The sequence below is a fragment of the Podarcis melisellensis genome (assembly GCF_964234715.1).
Source record: "Podarcis melisellensis genome assembly, chromosome: 10".
In the NCBI taxonomy this organism is placed as follows: Eukaryota; Metazoa; Chordata; class Lepidosauria; order Squamata; family Lacertidae; genus Podarcis; species Podarcis melisellensis.
The window spans coordinates 9901154-9922222 of NC_138542.1; the positions used below are offsets into that span (position 1 = coordinate 9901154).

The window sequence follows — 21069 nt, forward strand, 5'->3', positions numbered from 1 at the left end:
TCTTATAAAACCGCGCGTGCGCAGTAGCGCCGGCGCAAGCGCAGTAGCGACGCTCGATTTCGTTTTCCCGTTCGCTCCTCAGACGTTGCTGAACGGTTGACGGGAGTGGCAGGGCTTTTGTTGTTAAGGCTTTCCGGTCGTGAGGTGACGCTCTACTTTTCCTCAGCAGCTCGTACCTGTACGCTGTATTGTTAACATCAGGGGTGCCAACTTGAATCAAATATTGGGGGTTGGGGGGGCGCAGGAAAGCCCCGCCCCGCAGAATCGATCACATGACACACTCTTTGAATGGCAATGTCCATCAACTTTGGGGGGTCCTGGCCACATCAAATATTTATTGGGTGGTCGAGGTCCCCACAGGCCCTAGGAGTTGGCTATTATTATTATTATTATTATTATTATTATTATTATTATTATTATTATTAATAATAGTAATATACCACCCTACACCCGGAGGTCTTAGGGCGGTTGACAGAATAAAATCAAAATATCATTATTAGCATTAGCATTTGAATTTATATACCGCCCATACCCAGAGGTCTCAGGGAGGTTGACAGAATAAAATCAAAATACTGTATTACTATTATTATTATTATACCTCCCTATACCCGGATGTCTGGGGGGGGGTTCACAGAATGGAATTATTATTATTATTATTATTATTAGAATTTATATACCTCCCTATACCCAGAGGTCTCAGGGAGGTTCACAGAATAAAATAAAAATATTATTATTATTTGGATCTATATTCCACCCTATACCCGGAGGTCTCAGGGCGGTTCACAGAATGAAATCATATTATTACTAGTATTATTAGAATGTATATACCTCCCTATATCCCGAGGTCTCAGGATGGTTCACAGTATAAAATCAAAATATTATGATTATTATTGTTATTATTATTAAAAATTATATACCACCCTATACCCGGTGGTCTCAGGGCGGCTCCACAAAATAAATAATCAAAATAAAAACAGGAACCCAATAACAACCCTCCTCCCCCCCAAAAAATCCTGCATTTTAAAAGGGCATAGGATGCGAATCAAATCAACCAAAGGCCTGGTGAAAGAGGAATATAGAATGCATGGGATTGCTTTGTAAGTCAGTCTGCAGTGTGTGTCTGGGTACATTTCCTCATGGATACATTGCTGTGTGTTTTGTAGCATTGGGGACATCAGATTCTTTTGAGTATGTAAGTGTACAAACTTTGGACCAGATCCGGATTTAGCCTCTGTGTTGGATCCATTGATATTGCTAAGCTTGACAATAGGTTTTCCATCAGTGGAAAAGGGAACGAGTGCAATTTTTGGCATATCCCCTCTAGGTTGCACTGGAGTGGCAGAAATCACGAAGAAAAGTTTCTCTCATTCTGATGGAAATCTTACTGTCAACTGATTGACACTGTTGAATACAAACCAATGTTCCTCGTGCAAAAACTTGTGGAACAGCCCATGCTGCACAATGTTACAGTGGAGAAATGCATACAAAACTCACAAACCCAGCAGCATCGAACAATTCCCATGTGCATGAGGTACCTTCAGATGGTGTGATGTATGCCACTTTATGTAGCAAGTTTTAACTCAGGTGTAACGACATAAATTCAGAAAGACTAACCAACCTTTTAATAATAAAAAAATATGTAAGATAATATTGCGGGATGTTTAGAAACATTTCACATTTTAGTCTGAAGTTGATTTTTAAGCCTGTTACAAGTTGACTGAAATTCAGAAACTGTTTAGCTCATTAGTGTCATAACATTACAGAGACAGATAAATTAATTTTTGGACTCCCAAACATATTTTGTTCTTGATGAAGTATTAATCTTCAAAACAATTGTTGTTGCTGTAATAGTAGCAGATGTCCTCTTTTTAGAAGAAAGATTTAAAAATGGTTTCCCTTAAAATGAGCAAATATTGAAAGTGTGTATAGAATTGCACACTTGTTTGGGATTATTAAAACCCATTGCATTCAATGGGATTTACTATAAGAGCTTGTCCGGATATGTAGAACGTCCACTGAAATCTGTGAAACTTTCTTCCAAGTGAACATGTTTAGGATTTAATTACCTTTTATGTTCAAGTTTTCCCCCCTCCTGTGATCACACATTTTACAATGTTGCTAGCTTTTGAGGATTAAAGTTATATAATTTAGCGAGAACAGCTAATTACTGTGCAATTCTATACATGTCTACTCAAAAGTAAGTCTTACTGAGGCTTACTCCCAAGTAAGTGTGTATAGGATTGCAACTTCATGACTATCATAAGGTATAACTTGATTAAACTGTGTATTAAATATTCTAAACATCAAAGATAGTTTGTATCTTTGTCATATTGAAACTTTTGCTTCAATTTTTGCTTGCCCTAAGACAATTATGGAATCAGCCTTGTGAGAATATGGTACAGTAATTTTCTAGTATGTTCTCTTCATTAAAATTCAGTTGGCATTTCCCTGTTCTCTGGCTTAACTGTGGTTTTTGCTGTGCTTTTGTTCCACGTATGAATAGACCTTGTTGAAAGCCAAAGTAGAAGAGCAAACTTTTCAAAGGCAGCATGAATCACTAAGCAGTGAGACTATAACAAAGTGTACGGACAACTTTACTCACAAAACTATTCAAAGTTGAATATTAATTTCTCAGTTTAATGTAAGTATAACAGATTTTAACAACTGGTAAATATGTGGTTAAGTTTTAGTAATCGGTATACTCCATAATTATTCTAAGTGAGTTGGGGGGATAAGTAAAATGGATAAGTTGCATTTATATAACAACAAACTATTTTGTCATGTCATCAAGTACTGTATGCAGTGTGTTTTTAATGCAATCCTATACATCTAATTGGACTTACTCCCATCGGAGTATGTATAGGATTGTTGTCATAATTGTGCTTATTTCCCATTCTGTTGATAATTATGCAGAAGTCAATGTTAGGAAACTGTGTGTGTGTATATATATATATATATATGCTTTCGTAGATTTATATATATTTATATATATAAATATATTTATATATATAAATTATATTTATATATATAAATAAATTATTCAAGCTCTTTATAAAAAGTAGAAGTTGTTAAATGGTTTGGATATATTGAATTATGCTCATTTAATTTGTTGTATGGATGCTGGCCTATATGAAATATTAAGTATAATTGTTGATTTGTTTGCACACTGGGGTTGCTAAATATGATTAGAATGTAGAGTACAGAATTGTGCACTAATTTGAAAATAGTTATTTACTGTGCAATCCTATTATACCCATTTAACTCGGTGGGACTTCTGAGTAGACATGCATAGGAATGTGGTGGTGAAAATTGTCTTCAGTATTTAATAATTCACAATTCAGTCTCTTTTACTGTCTTGGAATGGACTTTTGAGTATGAAAATTGTTAGGAACACAGCTTACTAATGTGATCCTAGCCATGTTAATATGAAAGTTCTGTAGAAATATGTAACTCGAAATACATTGAAGTAAAAAAGAACGTTCTTAGCTCAAGATCCCTGAACAAATATAGAAACAATGTAAGATTTATTGGGAACTCCAAATTCAGAAATAAAAGGAACATTTATTTTCACTTTAAAGCACCATGACCAAGGAGGAATCTTACAGGGAAGAATTTAGTTATGACAGAATGCCAACCTTGGAGCGTGGAAAACAAGAGAATGGAAATTATGTTCCAGATATTAAATCAAGCGACCTTCAACTATCAAAGAGGTTTCATCCATGTTTTAGTTATAAAACATGGATATATTCTTTGCTGATGGGGGTAAGTATGAAATATTATCCCAGCCTTGTCAGGGCTAAATAGGTAAGGTTGTACTGGGCAAATATAGTAGGTTAATTTTTATTACATTATTACCCATGTCATTAAATCTGTTTGAAGTTGGAAAGTTTTGATTTTCTAAAAGTAGTATTTACTGGAATTAAGTCCTACCAGTGCAAGCCTAATAGTATGGCAAAATGATGCAATTGTCACAGGGGGCTGGGTCAAAGGTAAAGGATTCCTGGACGGTTATGTCCAGTCAAAGGTGACTGGGGTGCAGCACTCATCTCGCTTTTCAGGCCAAGGGAACCAGCGTTTGTCCACAGACAGCTTTCCGGGTCGTGTGGCCAGCATTACTAAACAGCTTCTGGCGCAATGGAACACCATGATGGAAACCAGAGCACACGGAAACACCGTTTACCTCCCCGCCACAGTGGTACCTCTTTATCTACTTGCACTGGCGTGCTTTCGAACTGCTAGGTTGGCAGGAGCTGGGACAGAGCAACGGGAGCTCACCTGTTGCGGATATTCAAACCACCAACCTTCTGATCAGCAAGCCCAAGAGGCTCAGTGGTTTAGACCACAGCGCCACCTTAGTCTGGTGCCAGTCCAATAATATGGCAAAATGACAGAATTGTCATAGAGGGCTGGTACGGGGCTTGACAAACTGGTGCTCTCCAGGCTGCATTCTCATCTCATTAACCTCTTGCCTGTCCAGCCAGGTGGTGAGGGCAGGCTCTCTGCTGCCCTTTCCACTACTACTCTCTGCCTCCTCTCCTCTTGCTCTGAGACAAGGATAAAGGGGTCCTTCTGCAGAATGTGGCCCTCTCCGGAGGATGACCAGGAGAGTGCCATTTAGGTCCCTTCCAACCTCGTGCAAAAATAGTTTTTAAGCATTCTGCCTTGCTTGCCTTTAATTTCTGGAATTTCAACCAGTTGGTCTTGAACCACATATGGTTGAAATTGCATGAGTTAAATGTGCATAAGATGTGATCGGATTGTATTTTAAATTGTGCAGGTAGCATAAATTCAAGGTTTTCAAAACCTTTCCAACCGATATGGATCATGCATGTATAAACCACACAAATGACTATAATGTACAATGGTTAGCACTGAAATACCATTCCTTAGCTTGACTTTTTTTGTTTTTGTAGACTTGTTTGTTTGTTTTCTGAGTGTGTTAATAATTTTATTATACTTCATAGTTTTATAACTGGCATTGCTAAGTGTCTATACGTAGGTTGCAATCCTATATATACTCACCTAGAAGTTAATTCCACCCAGTTTTTGGCACTTGGTGTGTTTTGAAGGATGTGATGAATTTGTAGGATGTATGAAGTATTAGGGGAGGTGTGGTACCTCTGGTGGGTCACACATCATGCTCCTTGAGGTAGCATAGGTGCCATCTCGTGCTGAAGATTGTGGGTGTCTGCAACAAAGGGCTTCAATTTTGCCCATTGACTGGGAGGGCAACCCCCACACTAATATTATTGTGGGTGCCGAAGTTGGCTCCAGTGTGAGGTAGTTTGCCCAGCTTTGGTCCCCAACCTGCACTCAGCTCTCACCCATGGCTCCTAGAAGCTGTCAGCATGTGACACCAGCCACACCCCAGGAAACAGCTTTGACTGGCCGGCCAAACCAGGTGAAGGTAGCTGATAGGTATCAAAGCCTCAGTGAGTTAGGGACTTACCCTGCATGCGAAGACAGGCTCTAGCAGATTAAGCGAATGAGACCAGTAGTTAGTCCAATGGTCAAGAAAGTGGTTTCTGCACGTACTGTAGAAGGAAGTGAGGGGCAGATGGGAAAGTAGCCCTTCCCATCTAGGAAGTCAGCCTGGGAGAAGGAAAACTCTGATCCTAAACCTCTGCTGTTTTGTGGGATATCATTAGGAGAAGAAAAGTCCAAGGAGTAAACCCTATACAAGGTAAAGGTACCCCTGCCCGTACGGGCCAGTCGTGTCCGACTCTAGGGTTGTGCGCCCATCTCACTTAAGAGGCCGGGGGCCAGCGCTGTCCGGAGACACTTCTGGGTCACGTGGCCAGCGTGACGAAGCTGCTCTGGCGAGCCAGCACCAGCGCAGCACACGGAAACGCCGTTTACCTTCCCGCTATAAGGCAGTACCTATTTATCTACTTGCACTTAGGGGTGCTTTCGAACTGCTAGGTGGGCAGGAGCTGGGACCGAAAGATGGGAGCTCACCCCGCCGCGGAGATTCGAACCGCCAACCATACGATCGGCAAGTCCTAGGCGCTGAGGTTTTACCCACAGCACCACCCGCGTCCCTTTAAACCCTATACAAAGCTGGTGCCAAACATGTCAGTGAGGTCGAGAGGGAGGGCGGATCTTGTTGTTTGGGCAGCCCAGGACCTCCATACATACTGCCCAGGCTTGCACCCCAGGGAGGTCACTTGGGTGCAGCTAACACAGCAGTTTGACTTTACCCCCAGAGGTTGAGATAGACGGATGCCAACAACAACATGACAATAAAAGTGAAAAATATAGTTCTTGATACTTCTTGGGAATACTGTGGCTATAATAATTTAAATAATATAATATTCTTGCTTATTAACAGAAAATGTTAGGCACTGAAGCTGCTAGCACACGATAGTTGCAAAATAAATGTTTAGTAGTAGCAGTAACAGAAATTCCTGAGGATTTCCCCTGAGTACTGTACTTTGTTTAACAAGAACTACTAAAAAAATACTTAGAATGCTTCACTGCTTAGCCACAAGATGTAGACAAGCTGTCTTTGCTGAGAAGTTTCATTGTTTTGTTAAGCATGCCTGCCAAGAAAGGAGCTTATTTTCTTTAGTTAACTTTAATTTACTGCTTTAGTAAGATTTTCTTTTCCTAAATTGTTGCTGCGAGTGACAGCTGACTGACATCTTTTGCTGAATTCTTGCTGTCAATAGAGGAAGCATCATAAAGAGTTCCACTTATTTTTATGAATATACTGAGCAATTTCAGTCTATTCAGAGACAATGATTCCAGCTAAAATATATAGACTCTACAACACTGAGATTCCCAAAGATTGCTCGTGCTTGGGAGTAAAATATACGCTAAGGAAGAGAGATGACAAGCATCAGAAAAGGCTGAAAGAAAGAGTTACACAGAGACTAAGGGTGCTTCCAGCTGACCTGTTTAGCCGGCATTTATTCTGAGTTGTTTGAAGGGAAAATAGAAAACGTTGGTTGTTTAATGAACATTCACTCTAATTTGTTTGCAGGGAGGCTAGACAATGTGGTGTCAAAATGTTATCACACACTTTCCATTGCATTTTCCTTATCACATTACAAAAGTCTGATCTTTTGGGGAAAACAAGTCTGTTGTGCAAGACCTCCCAGTCATCTACAATTGTGCAAGCAGAATTTACCTGTATGTGATTGAATCCCACCCCAAAATAGGAACAGTCTGGAACTATCCAAATAAACTGTTTGGATGTTGCACAATCACACGGAGCAAGAGAAAGTGCTTGTTTGTGTGAATCTTCCCACAAATCCAATGTATTTTTTGACATCTATATTTATTTAGTTAAATACAAACACTTCCTAAGTTGTTATTCTTTTATATTGTTGCCAAGTCATTGCATAATAGTTCTAGAACTTAGCAGCAAGACAACATGTTCTTTTGACTTATAAAGATCTTTTGATGTTTGGTTTCAGTATCATTAACACAGAGAAACAATTGTTAATGGTTCTAGTATTTTCATTTTTGAAAAGAACTGCCAATTCTCATGAAGTTGCTTAGCTATATAATTTATACTAATAAAGTAATGTAATTTCTTCATTTCAGACTTGCATCCTTGTTACCTCTGGGTTTTCACTTTATTTGGGGAATGTTTTTCCATCTGAAATGGATTACTTGCGCTGTGCAGCAGGTTCAGTAAGCATTCCTTTTAATTTTTGTGGCTGTTTAGAAATATAAATTAGAAATATAATTCAATTTTCTTATTTTCATTATGCTTCAAAAGCCTTATCTCAGATATACCACTTGATCCAGAAGTAAACTGCTAACACATGCTCTCTTTAGATAATTCCTCACTCTTGATTTCAGAGAAATTGTTTGCTTTAAAATAATTGGCAGCAGCTTGCCAATTAAACACTTGGTTTCCCCCCCTTCTGCTTTATAATAGCAGATGCAATGTTTAGTTATTATGTGTTATTTATATTCAAATAAACAATGTAATGAAACATCACATGAGCAAATATCAGGGGCACAGAGAATCCTATAATTTTCCTTCTCTCTCAGGGTATATTTGTAAGCATGAAGCTAGGGTTGTATAAGTATCTTTTATCACTGGATGATGTCTTTTGAGTTTTGTTCTTAGTGTGTTCTCGTGTGCACACACACAAAAGGCCCTGATTCAGTTAAATTAGTTATGACACCAATGGGACTTGAGTGAGTTATGTCCAAATGATTCTCTTAGCTACAGTGGAAGTTTAAAAACCCAGTCCTATGTATTCTATCCTTTCTTACTGCAACATGGAAGACATTGACTTTATCAATTCATGTATTGCCAATGAGCAACTGATGTTTAATCTTGTGGACCGACCTGAGATCTTCAGATAAAGAGCAGTATATAAGTATTATGAATAGTAATAATAATAATTCCTTCTTGGAAGTAAATCTCCTGGAATATTAATGAATGCATCAGAGTGTAGCCCTAAGTCATGGATAGTTCAAGTGGCTAGGAGCCAAATTCTGTGACAATTCAGTGTGAACGGGACTCTGTGCTTTGGGTGATTTTAGATGATGAGAAAGTGGGGCTCAGCTGTCACACTGGAACCATCCAAGACATGCTCTCAAGGGTAGGCTCTAAACTGAAGTCAGTGAGTATAAATGAAGATGAGTATCTACCATTGTTGACCAGGTCAAGTAACAATAGGCACTGGGACAGATTTAGAGGTTCTGAAGTGGCTGCAAAAGGCCCACTCAGTTGATCCAGAAACAGAATTAGAAGGGTGGCACACACCATGGGCCTTTACTGCTGGTCTTTGCTGCTCTAGCTGGCTTGGGCATGTAATCAGGAAACAACTGCTTTCTCCTCTTTATGAAGAGAAAGGAAAAGAACATTGCTTCATCCTGTTCTGGTTAGGCTAATCTTGGGGTAGGAAACTCTTTCCCCAGTCATATTGGTGGTACAAGAGATCCTGCTCCAGTTAGTCGAGTAGTACAACTTCAGGGCAAGAGGAAATGAACTCTTGAGGAGGGAATACAGCCTGCTACTGTATCACAAAGCAACCACACCATATTTACATGATGCCTATCTGCCTATATCTCTGTAGCTTAATGAAAAACAGGGTGTTGACCAAGGGGCAACAGTTCTGATCCAGCTGCCTCAAACAGTCAGCTGCATCTTATCTCTCTGCTATTCACAGAAAACCATTGACCATGTTGGATGGGAGTTGGAGTTCAACAACATCCAGAGGGCCACTCGTTCCTCATACCCACCTTGGTATCAAGCCTTCCAAGTTCGGTTAAACATTTGCTCACTGTACAGTCTGAAAGAATTGTTGTTGTTGTTGTCGTTTAGTCGTTTAGTCGTGTCCGACTCTTCGTGACCCCATGGACCAGAGCACGCCAGGCACTCCTGTCTTCCACTGCCTCCCACAGTTTGGTCAAACTCATGTTCGTAGCTTCGAGAACACTGTCCAACCATCTCGTCCTCTGTCGTCCCCTTCTCCTTGATCTTTCCCAACATCAGGGTCTTTTCCAGGGAGTCTTCTCTTCTCATGAGGTGGCCAAAGTATTGGAGCCTCAGCTTCAGGATCTGTCCTTCCAGTGAGCACTCAGGGCTGATTTCCTTAAGAATGGATAGGTTTGATCTTCTTGCAGTCCATGGGACTCTCAAGAGTCTCCTCCAGCACCATAATTCAAAAGCATCAATTCTTCAGCGATCAGCCTTCTTTATGGTCCAGCTCTCACTTCCATACATCTCTACTGGGAAAACCATGGCTTTAACTATACGGACCTTTGTTGGCAAGGTGATGTCTCTGCTTTTTAAGATGCTGTAGAATTAGGCATTCTTAAACACATTTATTTCAGTGAACTGAGTTTAAATGTGTCCATCCCTGTATTGGATTGTGGCCATTGTGGATTTTGTTAAAACAACATTCTTATTTTCTGTTATGATTATTTTTCATATCTGTAGCACTTTTCAGGGTGCATTCATAGCACCATGTATCGTGTGTCACAGGGCTTTTGGATGCGTTTACCAAACATTCACCTTCCCGTCACTCCATGGCAAATCATTTTTGAAACGGAGCGTACGTCTCAAAAAAAAATTCTGTTTGGGTTATTTGGGGTCTGCTGTTTTGTTTTAAGTCAGTGGTCAGTGGTCTCATGTGTTAAAGCCCTTGGGAACATCTTAAATAGATCTTTGGATTGTGACTCTTACCTTTATCACAGTAAGTTTATGTTTAGGGCAGTGGTGGTAGGTAATCTGCAGCCTAATTTCAAAAGCCCTCTGCAAGTTCAGACTTGCCAGAAGAGAGTACGGAGGAAGAGACAGAAAAAGTGGGTTTCAGAAAGAGAAAACAAACAAACAAACAAAAATTTAGCCTGAAAGATAATGGATTTGCCTAAATTATCCAAAAGCTTTATGGGTGAGCTGGGGCTTTTGCTGTGATTTACTATGTTCACATAGGCAAAGTATGTCTATTCTATACTCAGTGGGAAATTTTATTATTCATGAAATTCTAGTTTAGTTTGTAAATTGTGCTCTTAATTTTCATTAATTTCTCTCCAGTGTATTCCCTCAGCAGCTGTGAGTTTTGCCATAGCCCGAAACAAAGTTAATGTGGTAAGTACTTTATAAGCTTGGAATGACTGTTAACACTTAATTTCTTTAATTAAAGCAAAAATGAAATATTCTTAATGTGCATGTGTGTGTTGTTTTTTGTTTTTGTTTTTACAGATACCCAATTTCCAGATGCTGTTTGTTTCTACATTTGCTATTACAACAACATGTTTAGTTTGGTTTGGATGCAAACTTGTCTTGAACCCTACAGCAGTAAATGTGAGTTCTTAACAATAAAGATAAATTCTTTAATTAGTTTATTGGATATTGAGTTTGCTTATTTTGTTCATTGTATATATATAATCTTTCAAAAAGTTAATCAGACACTACTTATGCACTATTTCATAATTTGCTGCTTTTGTTTTTAAACAAAAAGTATTTATAGGAAACAAAGTATTTATAGGAAAATACTTTTAATGTTTTAATGCTGGCATATGTATGGGCATTTCATTTCCGCTTCTTTCCTTGCTATATTATTATTGGTTCTTAAAGTTCGAGCAACAAATTATCAGACATATCAAATAGATTGCCAGCAATTCTCATTCTCAAAACTCTAGGTATAAAAAATTGAGCGAGCTGTTCTAGGCCTGATTCAAAAGTTGCATTTGCATTATGCTAGCCATTGAAAAACCATAACTGTCATGATCCTGTTCCACATGGAAGGTTTGTGTGAAATGGTTCCCTATATGGTTCATCCAGTTTTAAGTATGCCGATGCAAAGCCCCTGTTTAGAGGGGCTAAACTAGAATGGTTAGCCAAACTTCATGAGAAGCCGCAACAATGGTGCTCCTATGGTTCCATTTTTCATTGCAAGTGCTCCATTGCAAAGGTCATGCTCTGGATCGGACCGGGTGACATTATAGTAATTATGTAGATAAGTTTATGTTAATCTAAGAATTTTTAATACCTTTTATGCACAGATAAATTTCAACTTGATTCTCCTCATTCTACTGGAAATTTTCATGGCAACTACTGTAATAATTTCAGCAAGGTTTAACGAGGAGTGCTGCAGGAGGAAGAAAGTAAGTTTTTCCTTAAATATTTCTAAAATAGCCTACAGGCTTTCTACAATCTCTACTTCATATTTGCATACTGCCTCAGAAACATAGTCACTGTGATTCTATCATATAGCTATGATATCAAATGCCTGTGTACTACTGAATATTGGGGTTTTGGGGGTGCATTTCTGCTGGGAGGAACTCCTTTTCAGTATTTTATATGAGCATTACAGATTTCATACAAACATCTTTCTGGCAGTGAGATCAGGAGCTTCCTTTTTTCTTTCCAGATAGCACATGCTACTTTCAAAGATCAATGCAATGCAATCCCACTTTGTACTGGGCTTTGTGGCGGTGTATTGGACAGAGATAATCTTCTGTCTAGCCTTGCCAGTCTTCACTGTGAAGTAATGCTAGCATTATTCTGCTTCCTGTTGGGCTCACCAAATGGGGCATGGAGGGACTAAGCCATCCCAAGCCAGCCTCATTGTTGTCACATGATGGCGTTGGGCCTGATTGCTGCACCAACTCCAGGCTGGCGCCCCACCTTTTGCCCAGGCAGGTACATGCAGCAAGGATGTGGATGTAACTGTGACTCTGCCATTCAGTTAAGCCCCACTGGGCATCGGCCAAGGTTTACGTTGCATCCTAAATCAATATCCACATTGCAATGTCTACAAGTACAGAAAATCTATCTTTGCTGTAGCAATTTTCTTATGAATACACTGGGCCTGTGTAGTTATGTATAGTCCAGGCAGTCCAACATCTCTATACTCTGTATTGTCTATAGCAGTGGCGTCCAAAAATTTTTCAAAGAGGGCCAGATTTGATGAAGTGAGGGGCTGTGAGGGCCGAACAAAGGGCCAACCAAAGTTGTTGACCATTTTTTAAGGATTGAAGTTGTTGAGGTTTTTAAAGGATATTTTGCCCCAGGAAATAAACTGCCACAGGGACCGGATTAAACCAACCAGCAAAACACAAGGAAATGGGGAGCAACAAAATCAAATAGCCTTATTTCTAAAAACTAACAAAACTTGTTTGTGGTGGAAGAGTAAGACTAAGATTCTCAAACAATTTATTCTATTTAGCTAATCTTAGGTAGGATCTTCCATGAGTTGAATGATTTTTCCTCCCTTAGCACAATATGCGTACTTAAGAAAAGAGAACTGAAAGCTGTGTCGGTGTTAACACAAGGTGTTGCACAATTTCTTGGACAAGGTCTTTCACAACATCTCAAGATGCACACTTGAACTCCTTGTTGTGCCTAGTTTTCTGCTAGCTATTGCTTAACAGTTTGCAGAACAGTGCAGCTGCCAGAATTTCTTTCCTTGCACTATCTCTGGAACTAATCCCCTATCTATGTAATCCTCCCTCTGTGCAAGCTGTTTTATGAATGGTATTGACATTTCAGCTGCAGTACTTCAGCATGAGTGGGTCATGTTAATGTATAGGCATATTTGTGTACATATACGTACATGTGTAGATATGTAGATGGATAGATTTGTATATCTTGACATGGAGAGAGGGAGAAATTATGCTGGTATGTCTTGTATTTTAGTATTTTATGCACACAGATGGAAGCAGCAGGAGGAAAAGGTCCTTTTCACATAAAACACACACAGCTATGTGTGTTATGGGTTACACGAGTTCAAACATGAATTCCCTTTTAAGTTTTTAAACATAAAGTCGTAAGTTACCAAGTTGTAAGTTCTTCCAATCTGCGGGTAGCTTCTACACCCAGATGACTAATGCTTGGTTAATAGTTTATTAACTCTGATCATCTTTTCCCCCCTTTTAGACGACAATGTATGATAGTGCGATCACATTGAATAATGTCAGCTTTCCAGCACGGATCCTAAAATCCTATTCAGTAAGAGATCTTTGTTTTATCAGTCTCTAAGAATCTGCTATGAATTATGTATAATTTTATATAATATATTTTTATTATATAAAAATCCCAAGCAAATTCTTCTTCTTCTTTAGGTAATTGAAGTGATTATTGGAATTTCTGCTGTGTTTGGTGGAATAATAGCTTTGAATATGGATGTGCTAGTCTCAGGGCCATATCTTTCAGTAACTTTCTTTTGGATTTTAGTGGCTGTAAGTATTACATCATTGAAGATTTCATTTTATAAACTGTTGTTCACTTTGATGAATAACAGGTTTTTAAATGTACCATCAGTGTCTTATACATATATATTAGGAACATTCTACTTGTTCTTGTAAAACTGTCACACTTTATTATTAACAGCATTTGTACACCTTTAAGTAACAACATTCTGTACAGATAAGAAAGGCTGGTACTCTTGACCAGCATTCAACCAACTTGCTTCATCTACACAATGATTTCTGCTTGTGCAGTGGACTTTCCCCCTCCCCTTCCTGTGTGCATCTCTCCCCAAATCTGTTCTGGAGGGCTGGGAGAACCCCCAGAACAGATTTAGGGTATGCAGGCAGGGAGGAGAGAGGAAAAGCTTTTGTTGCATAAGTAGAAATCTTTGTGCTGAGAGTATGAATTAATTGGAAGACCACATTGTGCCTTAATTTACAGGACTACTTGGAAAAGAGCCCAGGTCCTTTGTAGTCAGGCATATTAAAAAACAAAAACAAAACTGGATTCAGAAAGGTGTGTGATCTAGTAAAAATCAAGGAATATGAATCAGAAAAAAGAACAAATAGCTTATTGAGAGATTCCAGCATTTATCCAGGCTCTGTTTCATTAGAAAGAAGGCTGTGGCTTATTTAGACTATATGGTCTTATTTACACATATATACAACCTGAGTACAAGATGGAGGGACTCACGACATTAATAGTCTAACACAAAGGCTAGCTCTTTGCTTCTTGTTCTCCTTCGTACAAGGTGAAGTGGCATTCAGCCAGGTGAGGGGGGGGAGGCTTATTCCCTCCTCCCAGAAGCAGCATTAATTAGCATTAACTTGTTTCTATAGCAATATGGCTAACTATTTAGACACGTTAAAAATGTATTTACAAGTCTAGCAAGGACCATTAACTTAAAAAAAACCTAGTTTGATCAGTTCAGCAGTTACTTCCAGTGTAGACCATGTCTTACAGATACAAAATTATAGGTTTGGTTGGGACCCAGAGGCATCATCCAAACCAGTCCTTCAATCCTATATACATACAACTTATTGGTGCAGATAAGAGTTTGAGATGGTATATCCCATTCGAGCTATAATCAAATGCCGACTTTTCTAGCCCCATTGAACACAGCTGGACATACCACTGAATAAATGTGCACTGGGTTACTCTTTAAATCAATTAGGTAGATAGTGTGTATTCTATAATTTTCCAGTGGGCACGCAAAGTGGGGAGCATGTTCCTTCTCTTTCTCAAAGCAGGAAAAAGTGTCTTCACTCCAACAGCATCTCTGATTGATTCCCCCCCCCCTTACTGGAGTGATCGTTCACGCTCTGGCCAAGTTTGCTAGTACTCCAGAGGAGGGGGTCAATCAGAGATTCTGTTGGAGTGAATCCTGCCTCAAGCAACAGCAGGAATATGTTGCCTACTTGGTGGTGTCCTAGTGCCCTTTCCCTTCTTATAAAACAACAAGAAATCATTGGAAGTGCAGTTGGGGTAATAAGTATATTTGCAAATAGGCACTGCTCTACCCAAATATATCCTGATTGGTTCTGAACATTTCCTCATATTTAGTTTCTTTTTAGTGTTTCCCCAGTGCCATTGCAAGTCATGTTGCCGCTGAATATCCAAGCAAATGCTTGGTAAGTACATTATTAAAACAGTCTGGTGGAAGTACTTCAATAAACTGATGCAATCATAAATGTTATGGTGAAAATAGGTCCAGTAGAACTTTCTGAAAATTGAACAGGAACTAGACTGATTTAATATTTCTGCCATTTCAAATCTCTTCATTTGGGCCAGAGAGTGATGATATTTTTTCACACAGTTTATGAAGGAGGCATAATGGAATCATTATCTTCTGGGTGCCCAGTGATGCCTTAGTGATCTCCAACAAATTGGTTTTATAGATGTTTATGTTTCTTAAAAAACTGATTGGATAGGAGATTAATGGTGGGTCAAAATGCTCTGTACCTCTACATCCAAAAGCATTGCAATCCTTATTTATTGCACCTTGATGCTCTCCATTCCATCCAAAATGTTACCATCTGCTACATTAGCTACATAAAGCATAGTGAGAATTCTCTACTGGCTCACAGACAGTATCAAACTTTATGATTTGTCTTTTTCATACATAGTTATATCTCTCCCTATGCTGTGATGCATTTCAAAGCTAGAGAGTCTGTAAGCATTTAATAGTGTAATGCTATGTATGTCTACTCAAAAATAAGCTCCATTGGTTTAATGGTACAATGGTAGGTGTGCTTAGGAATGCAGTCTAAGTATATCTGTAGTCACTTTTAGTCCCAGCTGCATGTGTAATGTTTTACTCTCCTTTCCCCCATATCTGTTTTGTTGTCTTTCTCCCTTATTCACAGTTATCCAAAGCACCACACAAATGGAACACAGCATGCAGTTCTTTAGGGGACTGGGCCTTTGTCTGGATGTTACGAATACCTTGGGTGCTCTGAATACACACTTATTAATATGAGTTCTAAAATATTTATCAATGTAAATACTTCATACTCCTCATTCACTTTTCCAGGGACTAAACTTACATTTTGAATTTGAGTAAATTGCAGCAAACTTCATTTATGCAAGCTTGCTCAGAGACACAAGAATATATACAACATGAATCTTTTTTTTAATAACAAATATCTATCTAATCACAATGCTATGTTTCATTTTAGGTAGAAGTCCTGATTGCCATAAGCAGTGTTACATCTCCATTATTATTCACAGCTTCAGGATACTTGTCCTTCAGTATCATGCGAATTGTTGACATCTTTAAAAACTATCCACCAACAGTTAAAGTATGTATTGCTTTTGAATTACCAAGCAAACAATCAATGTATCTTGTCAGTGTATTGTGACCAAGGCCACAATGTTCCATAGAAACTACTGCTTTCTATTCTAAATAGTCCTCACTTTAATAAATGCTGTGATTCAGGATTGTTTTATGTGTGACTTTGGAACATGTAGGGAGAGAAGTAGGACTATTGTGTTGTGTGCAAGCAGGATTGCTTTGGAGCCTGAGAAGTTGTGAGCCAGGATCAGGAGCCAAAGGGAAGCAAGATCAGAGAGGGAGTGTAGCATATTTAAATTACCTATACATTATTTGGCTGCATTCTTACAGTTTACCATAGCATGCTGGCTAAGTAAAAGCTAGTGAATGTATGTAACATTTCCCCCCTGTGAACTCACTTGTGCAGTTTCTAGTTCTTGAGATGTTTTAGAGATGCTTATCAGTTGATTGAAATCTGTTTATCTGTTGCTTGCAAATTTGCATCTTGCCAAGAACGTCAGTTTCAGGAAATAATTTCAGTCATACTGTAAAGCACGACAGGTTTGTTCCTGCCAGCTATGATTACTTAATGTGCTGTGGTAACGGAATGTGCTGGGACTCCCAACCACAGATGTCCAAAACAAAGGTCTCAGCCACTTTAAAACACGAGCTACGGAAGCATAGGGTACATGGCCTTTTCCCAAGGTATTATGCTACTACTACTGTTTGAGTTTATACTTATCCTTATACTTATCCTTATTCTTGTACACATTGTAATGCATAAATATTATTTTTGCTGCACTATAAGAGGTGGGGAACTATAAACTACAACTTTAGTTCCTATAATATCAGGAGATTATATGCCAATTTATACCCAGTGTTAGAGTAAGTCTATGTAGTATATAAGGAGTACAGCAGATCTGCCATAATGTTTTGTGGTTTTCCCATAATTTCCCTAATGACTATAAGACGTATACAAAATGTGGCCCATAGTTGCTGCTTTCTGCGAGGGAGAACTGGAAGGCGATACAGTGGTACCTTGGTTCTCAAACTTAATCCGTTCCGGAATTCTCTTCCAAAACCATAGCGTTCCAAAACCAAGGCGCGCTTTCCCATAGAAAGTAATGCAGAACAGATTAATCCGTCCAGATTTTTGAAAACAACCCCTAAAACAGCAACTTAACATGAATTTTGCTATCTAACAAGACAATTGATCCATAAAATGAAAGCAATAAACAATGTACTGCAGTCACACAATCAATCAGTAGCTGAACTGGGTTCCACACAGTCACAAAAAAAGACCCACAAAAACGCAAAATAAATAGCAAAAACAGACAGACCTCAGCGTAACTCTCAAAATGGAAGTGTGGCACTCAAATTGGAAGCGTAACACTCAAAACGGAGCACGTTCAGCTTCTGAAAAAAGTTCGCAAACTGGAACACTTACTTCTGGGTTTGCAGTGTTTGAGTTCTAAGTTGTTTGAGTACCAAGGCATTTGAGAACCAAGGTACCACTGTGGGAAGGTTAGCACTGTGCAGAAGCACTGAATTGGCTCTATCATACCATGTCAGCTCCCCTTTCCCTCCTGGTCAGTGGGCAATGAATCTTGCCCAGAGGCTAGGCATGCAATGACAACCCTCCTTACCAATTGCCTGAGTCCTGAGTGGGAACAAGTGCTGATCACAGCCCTTAGATATTTCATGGGAGTTGGCATTGAGTGAGCACAGAGAGAAGGAGGAATAAGTAAAAATCTGTTTTCTTACAAGTCAAACTATGGGAAAACTTTGTAAATCTGTTTCCTTTTGCATTCACATAATAAGGAAATATATACACTTGAATGTGGTATGCCTGGGCATTCACACTTCATATTGGAAAACTCATGCTAATAAATGGTGACAAAATATGCCGCTGGCTCCCAAACCAGGACAGAATGGCCTTTAAGGATATAGAAATTTGATATTGGAAGTAAGGGGAAACTAGAGCATTGCAGGTGCTTCCAGTAAATGTGACCTTTGGAGGCATAAAAGTGTGTAACAGTTAACATACCTAAAGGCTAAAGCCTTTTCTATGTATGTATTAATTTTTTTAGCAGTCTTACGACGTGCTCCTCCTGCTTCTAATGCTGATGCTGCTAATTCAAGCTTTCCTGACTACTGGCACTGTCATATTGTGTGTAAGCTTCAAGGCAAAAATGAAGATGCGGGATTCAGTGTGGGCTGTGCCACAGATGAACAAACAAGAGTACAAAACAACAGAGGTGAGGGATGATTTCACTTTAAAATTGGTGTAATTATGGAATGCTGCCGATCATTTCAGTTTCATTGCCAGCACCCATCACAGTTCTTCTTTAAAATACAGATTTATTTGTAAGTGAATGTTATATGACATGGCTAAGTGTGAACGAGAAAACGTGGGTTCCTAAACTGCAGATTTTGCTTACAGTGCTCCTACTGGAACTAAGCCATGCTGTCTGGAACTAAGCCATGGTTTGGCTTTGTGTTACTTCCAGACCCAGGCTCATAGCTCCAGGCAAACCACAAGCTGTAACTAAGTTTGTTCATGGTTTACCACTTATGCTTAATCTAGGGAGAGAACCTGATTCAGATTGGGACTGCAGTAAAGTGGGAGGGGGGATTGTTTTAAGTTTTTCCTCCAATGCCATTTTATCAATGAAAATTTCCCCCCGAAATGGCTAAAGTTAAAGGGACCCCTGACCAGTTGTGACCGACTCTGGGGTTGCGGCACTCATCTCGCTTTATTGGCCAAGGAAGCCGGCGTACAGCTTCCGGGTCATGTGGGCAGCATGACTAAGCCGCTTCTGGCAAACCAGAGCAGCGCACGGAAACGCCTTTTACCTTCCCGCTGGAGCGGTACCTGTTTATCTACTTGCACTTTGACGTGCTTTCGAACTGCTAGATTGACAGGAGCTGGGACCAAGCAACGGGAGCTCACTTCGTAGTGGGGATTCAAACTGCCGAACATCTGATCAGCAAGTCCTAGGCTCTGTGGTTAAGTGCCCCCAAAGAGAAACTGGTACGTGCCTCCAAAGCTGCCTGGGCAAACAGCAGTGGGGGGGGGCATTTTGGTCAAGAAAATGGCATGAAGGAAGGGGTTATATCCCTCTCACCCTGCACTGCAGTCCCAATCTGGATCAGGCATCTTCACTGCTACTACTTTCTTATAAAAATGCAAGACGTGGAAATGTGATCACACATCTAATGTATCATCTAGTGATTTACCCTTAGTCTGGATTCTTCCATTCTAATTTGTCAATAACAGTGTTCGATTTTATTTTATATTTTGTAGGTTTCCAATAACAGCATGAAGGATTTCGACAAAGAGAAGGCTTGGAAAGCTGTTGTAGTGCAAATGGCCCAGTAATCGGGATTTAGGAAACTGAAGCAGGAAAATTGCTGGAATAAGGGCATGCTAGCCTTTGCATTTGCAAGTGTTATGGGCACAGTCACAAACATCATGACAGCCCTACTGACCACTTCCCTGTGGTTTCCAAACAGTAGAATCTAGTCAGAATGTTAGCACCATGCAATCTTCCTTTAAAACCTCTCTCACCCCTTTCTAATAACTTAGAAATTAGTATAGCTTCAAGTTTGCAACACAACTTGTTTCAACAGAGTGTGTCTTTCATTTTAGAGTACTAGCATCTTAATTGCAAACCGACTCTACAACCAGAAACTGCCAATTAGAAATTAAGTCCATCTGAACAGCTAAACATAAGTAACTGTGTGGTAGGTCTTGCTTACTGCAAGAGAACTAATATAACCGCTGGCATTCAGTTGATGTTAACAGACACATTTATAAAGTTACAAATGTGTGTCATCGTTGATGCTTTTGCCTATAAACTTCACTTTTGTAGGAGTTAAGTCCTTAAGAATCGCTTATTACTTTTGTATAAAATAAACATCTTTACCACAAGTCGGTTCTAGGTGTACATTGTTGTTGATTGATGCAAAATGTGAGAAATGCCCTTTATAATGAGTGTGGTGTATTGTCATGCATACAGAAGAACATTATTCACATGGTGACCAGGCCACTTGGATGAGCAGTTTTGCCCCTCTGCATCATTGCCTCTATAAGAGTGAATGTCAACCATCATTGATGGGGTGTGTGGAGTAAGAAAGTATACTCAGAGACACTACTCAAGTGGGCTACTCCTGGTGCCTAGCGGGGGCGGGGGCGTTTTTCCTGGTAAAATTGCAGCTGGTTTACTTTTGTACAGTGCTGCCCCGCAAGACGAATGCCTCGCAAGACGGAAAACCCACTAGACGAAAGGGTTTTCCGTTTTGGAGGTGCTTCGCAAAAGGAATTTCCTATGGGCTTGTTTCGCAAGACGAAAATGTCTTGCGAGTTCCTGGTTTTTTTTCCCCCTCCCCCCCTTTCCCCAAGCCGCTAAGCCGCTTATCAGCTGATCCGCTAAGCCGCTTAACAGCTGATCCGCTAAGCCGCTTAACAGCTGATCCGCTAAGCCGCTTAACAGCTGATCCGCTAAGCCGCTTAACAGCTGATCCGTTAAGCCCACTAAGCCGCTAATAGCGCCGATCCGCTAAGCCGCTAATGGGCTTGCTTCGCAAGACGAAAAAACCGCAAGATGGAGAGACTCGCGGAACGGAT

At 39.7% G+C, this 21069-nt stretch overlaps 1 protein-coding gene across 2 annotated transcripts; it reads left to right on the forward strand.

Annotated features, from left to right (window-relative positions):
- The first annotated feature begins 28 nt into the window (after positions 1-28).
- MLC1 (modulator of VRAC current 1) lies at positions 29-20373 on the forward strand. Of its 2 annotated transcripts, none has more exons than XM_081927864.1 (13): positions 29-144; positions 2504-2641; positions 3579-3762; positions 7552-7641; positions 10508-10561; positions 10676-10777; positions 11479-11580; positions 13355-13426; positions 13540-13656; positions 15241-15297; positions 16345-16467; positions 18530-18697; positions 19747-20373. In XM_081927864.1, exons 3-13 carry the CDS (start codon positions 3583-3585, stop codon positions 19819-19821), a joined length of 1140 nt encoding a protein of 379 aa, XP_081783990.1. In that variant the 5' UTR covers positions 29-144; positions 2504-2641; positions 3579-3582; the 3' UTR covers positions 19822-20373. The 2 variants fall into 2 exon arrangements, with proteins under 2 accessions (XP_081783990.1, XP_081783989.1); XM_081927863.1 differs by having other exon boundaries at positions 38-178.
- Positions 20374-21069: the final 696 nt, after the last annotated feature.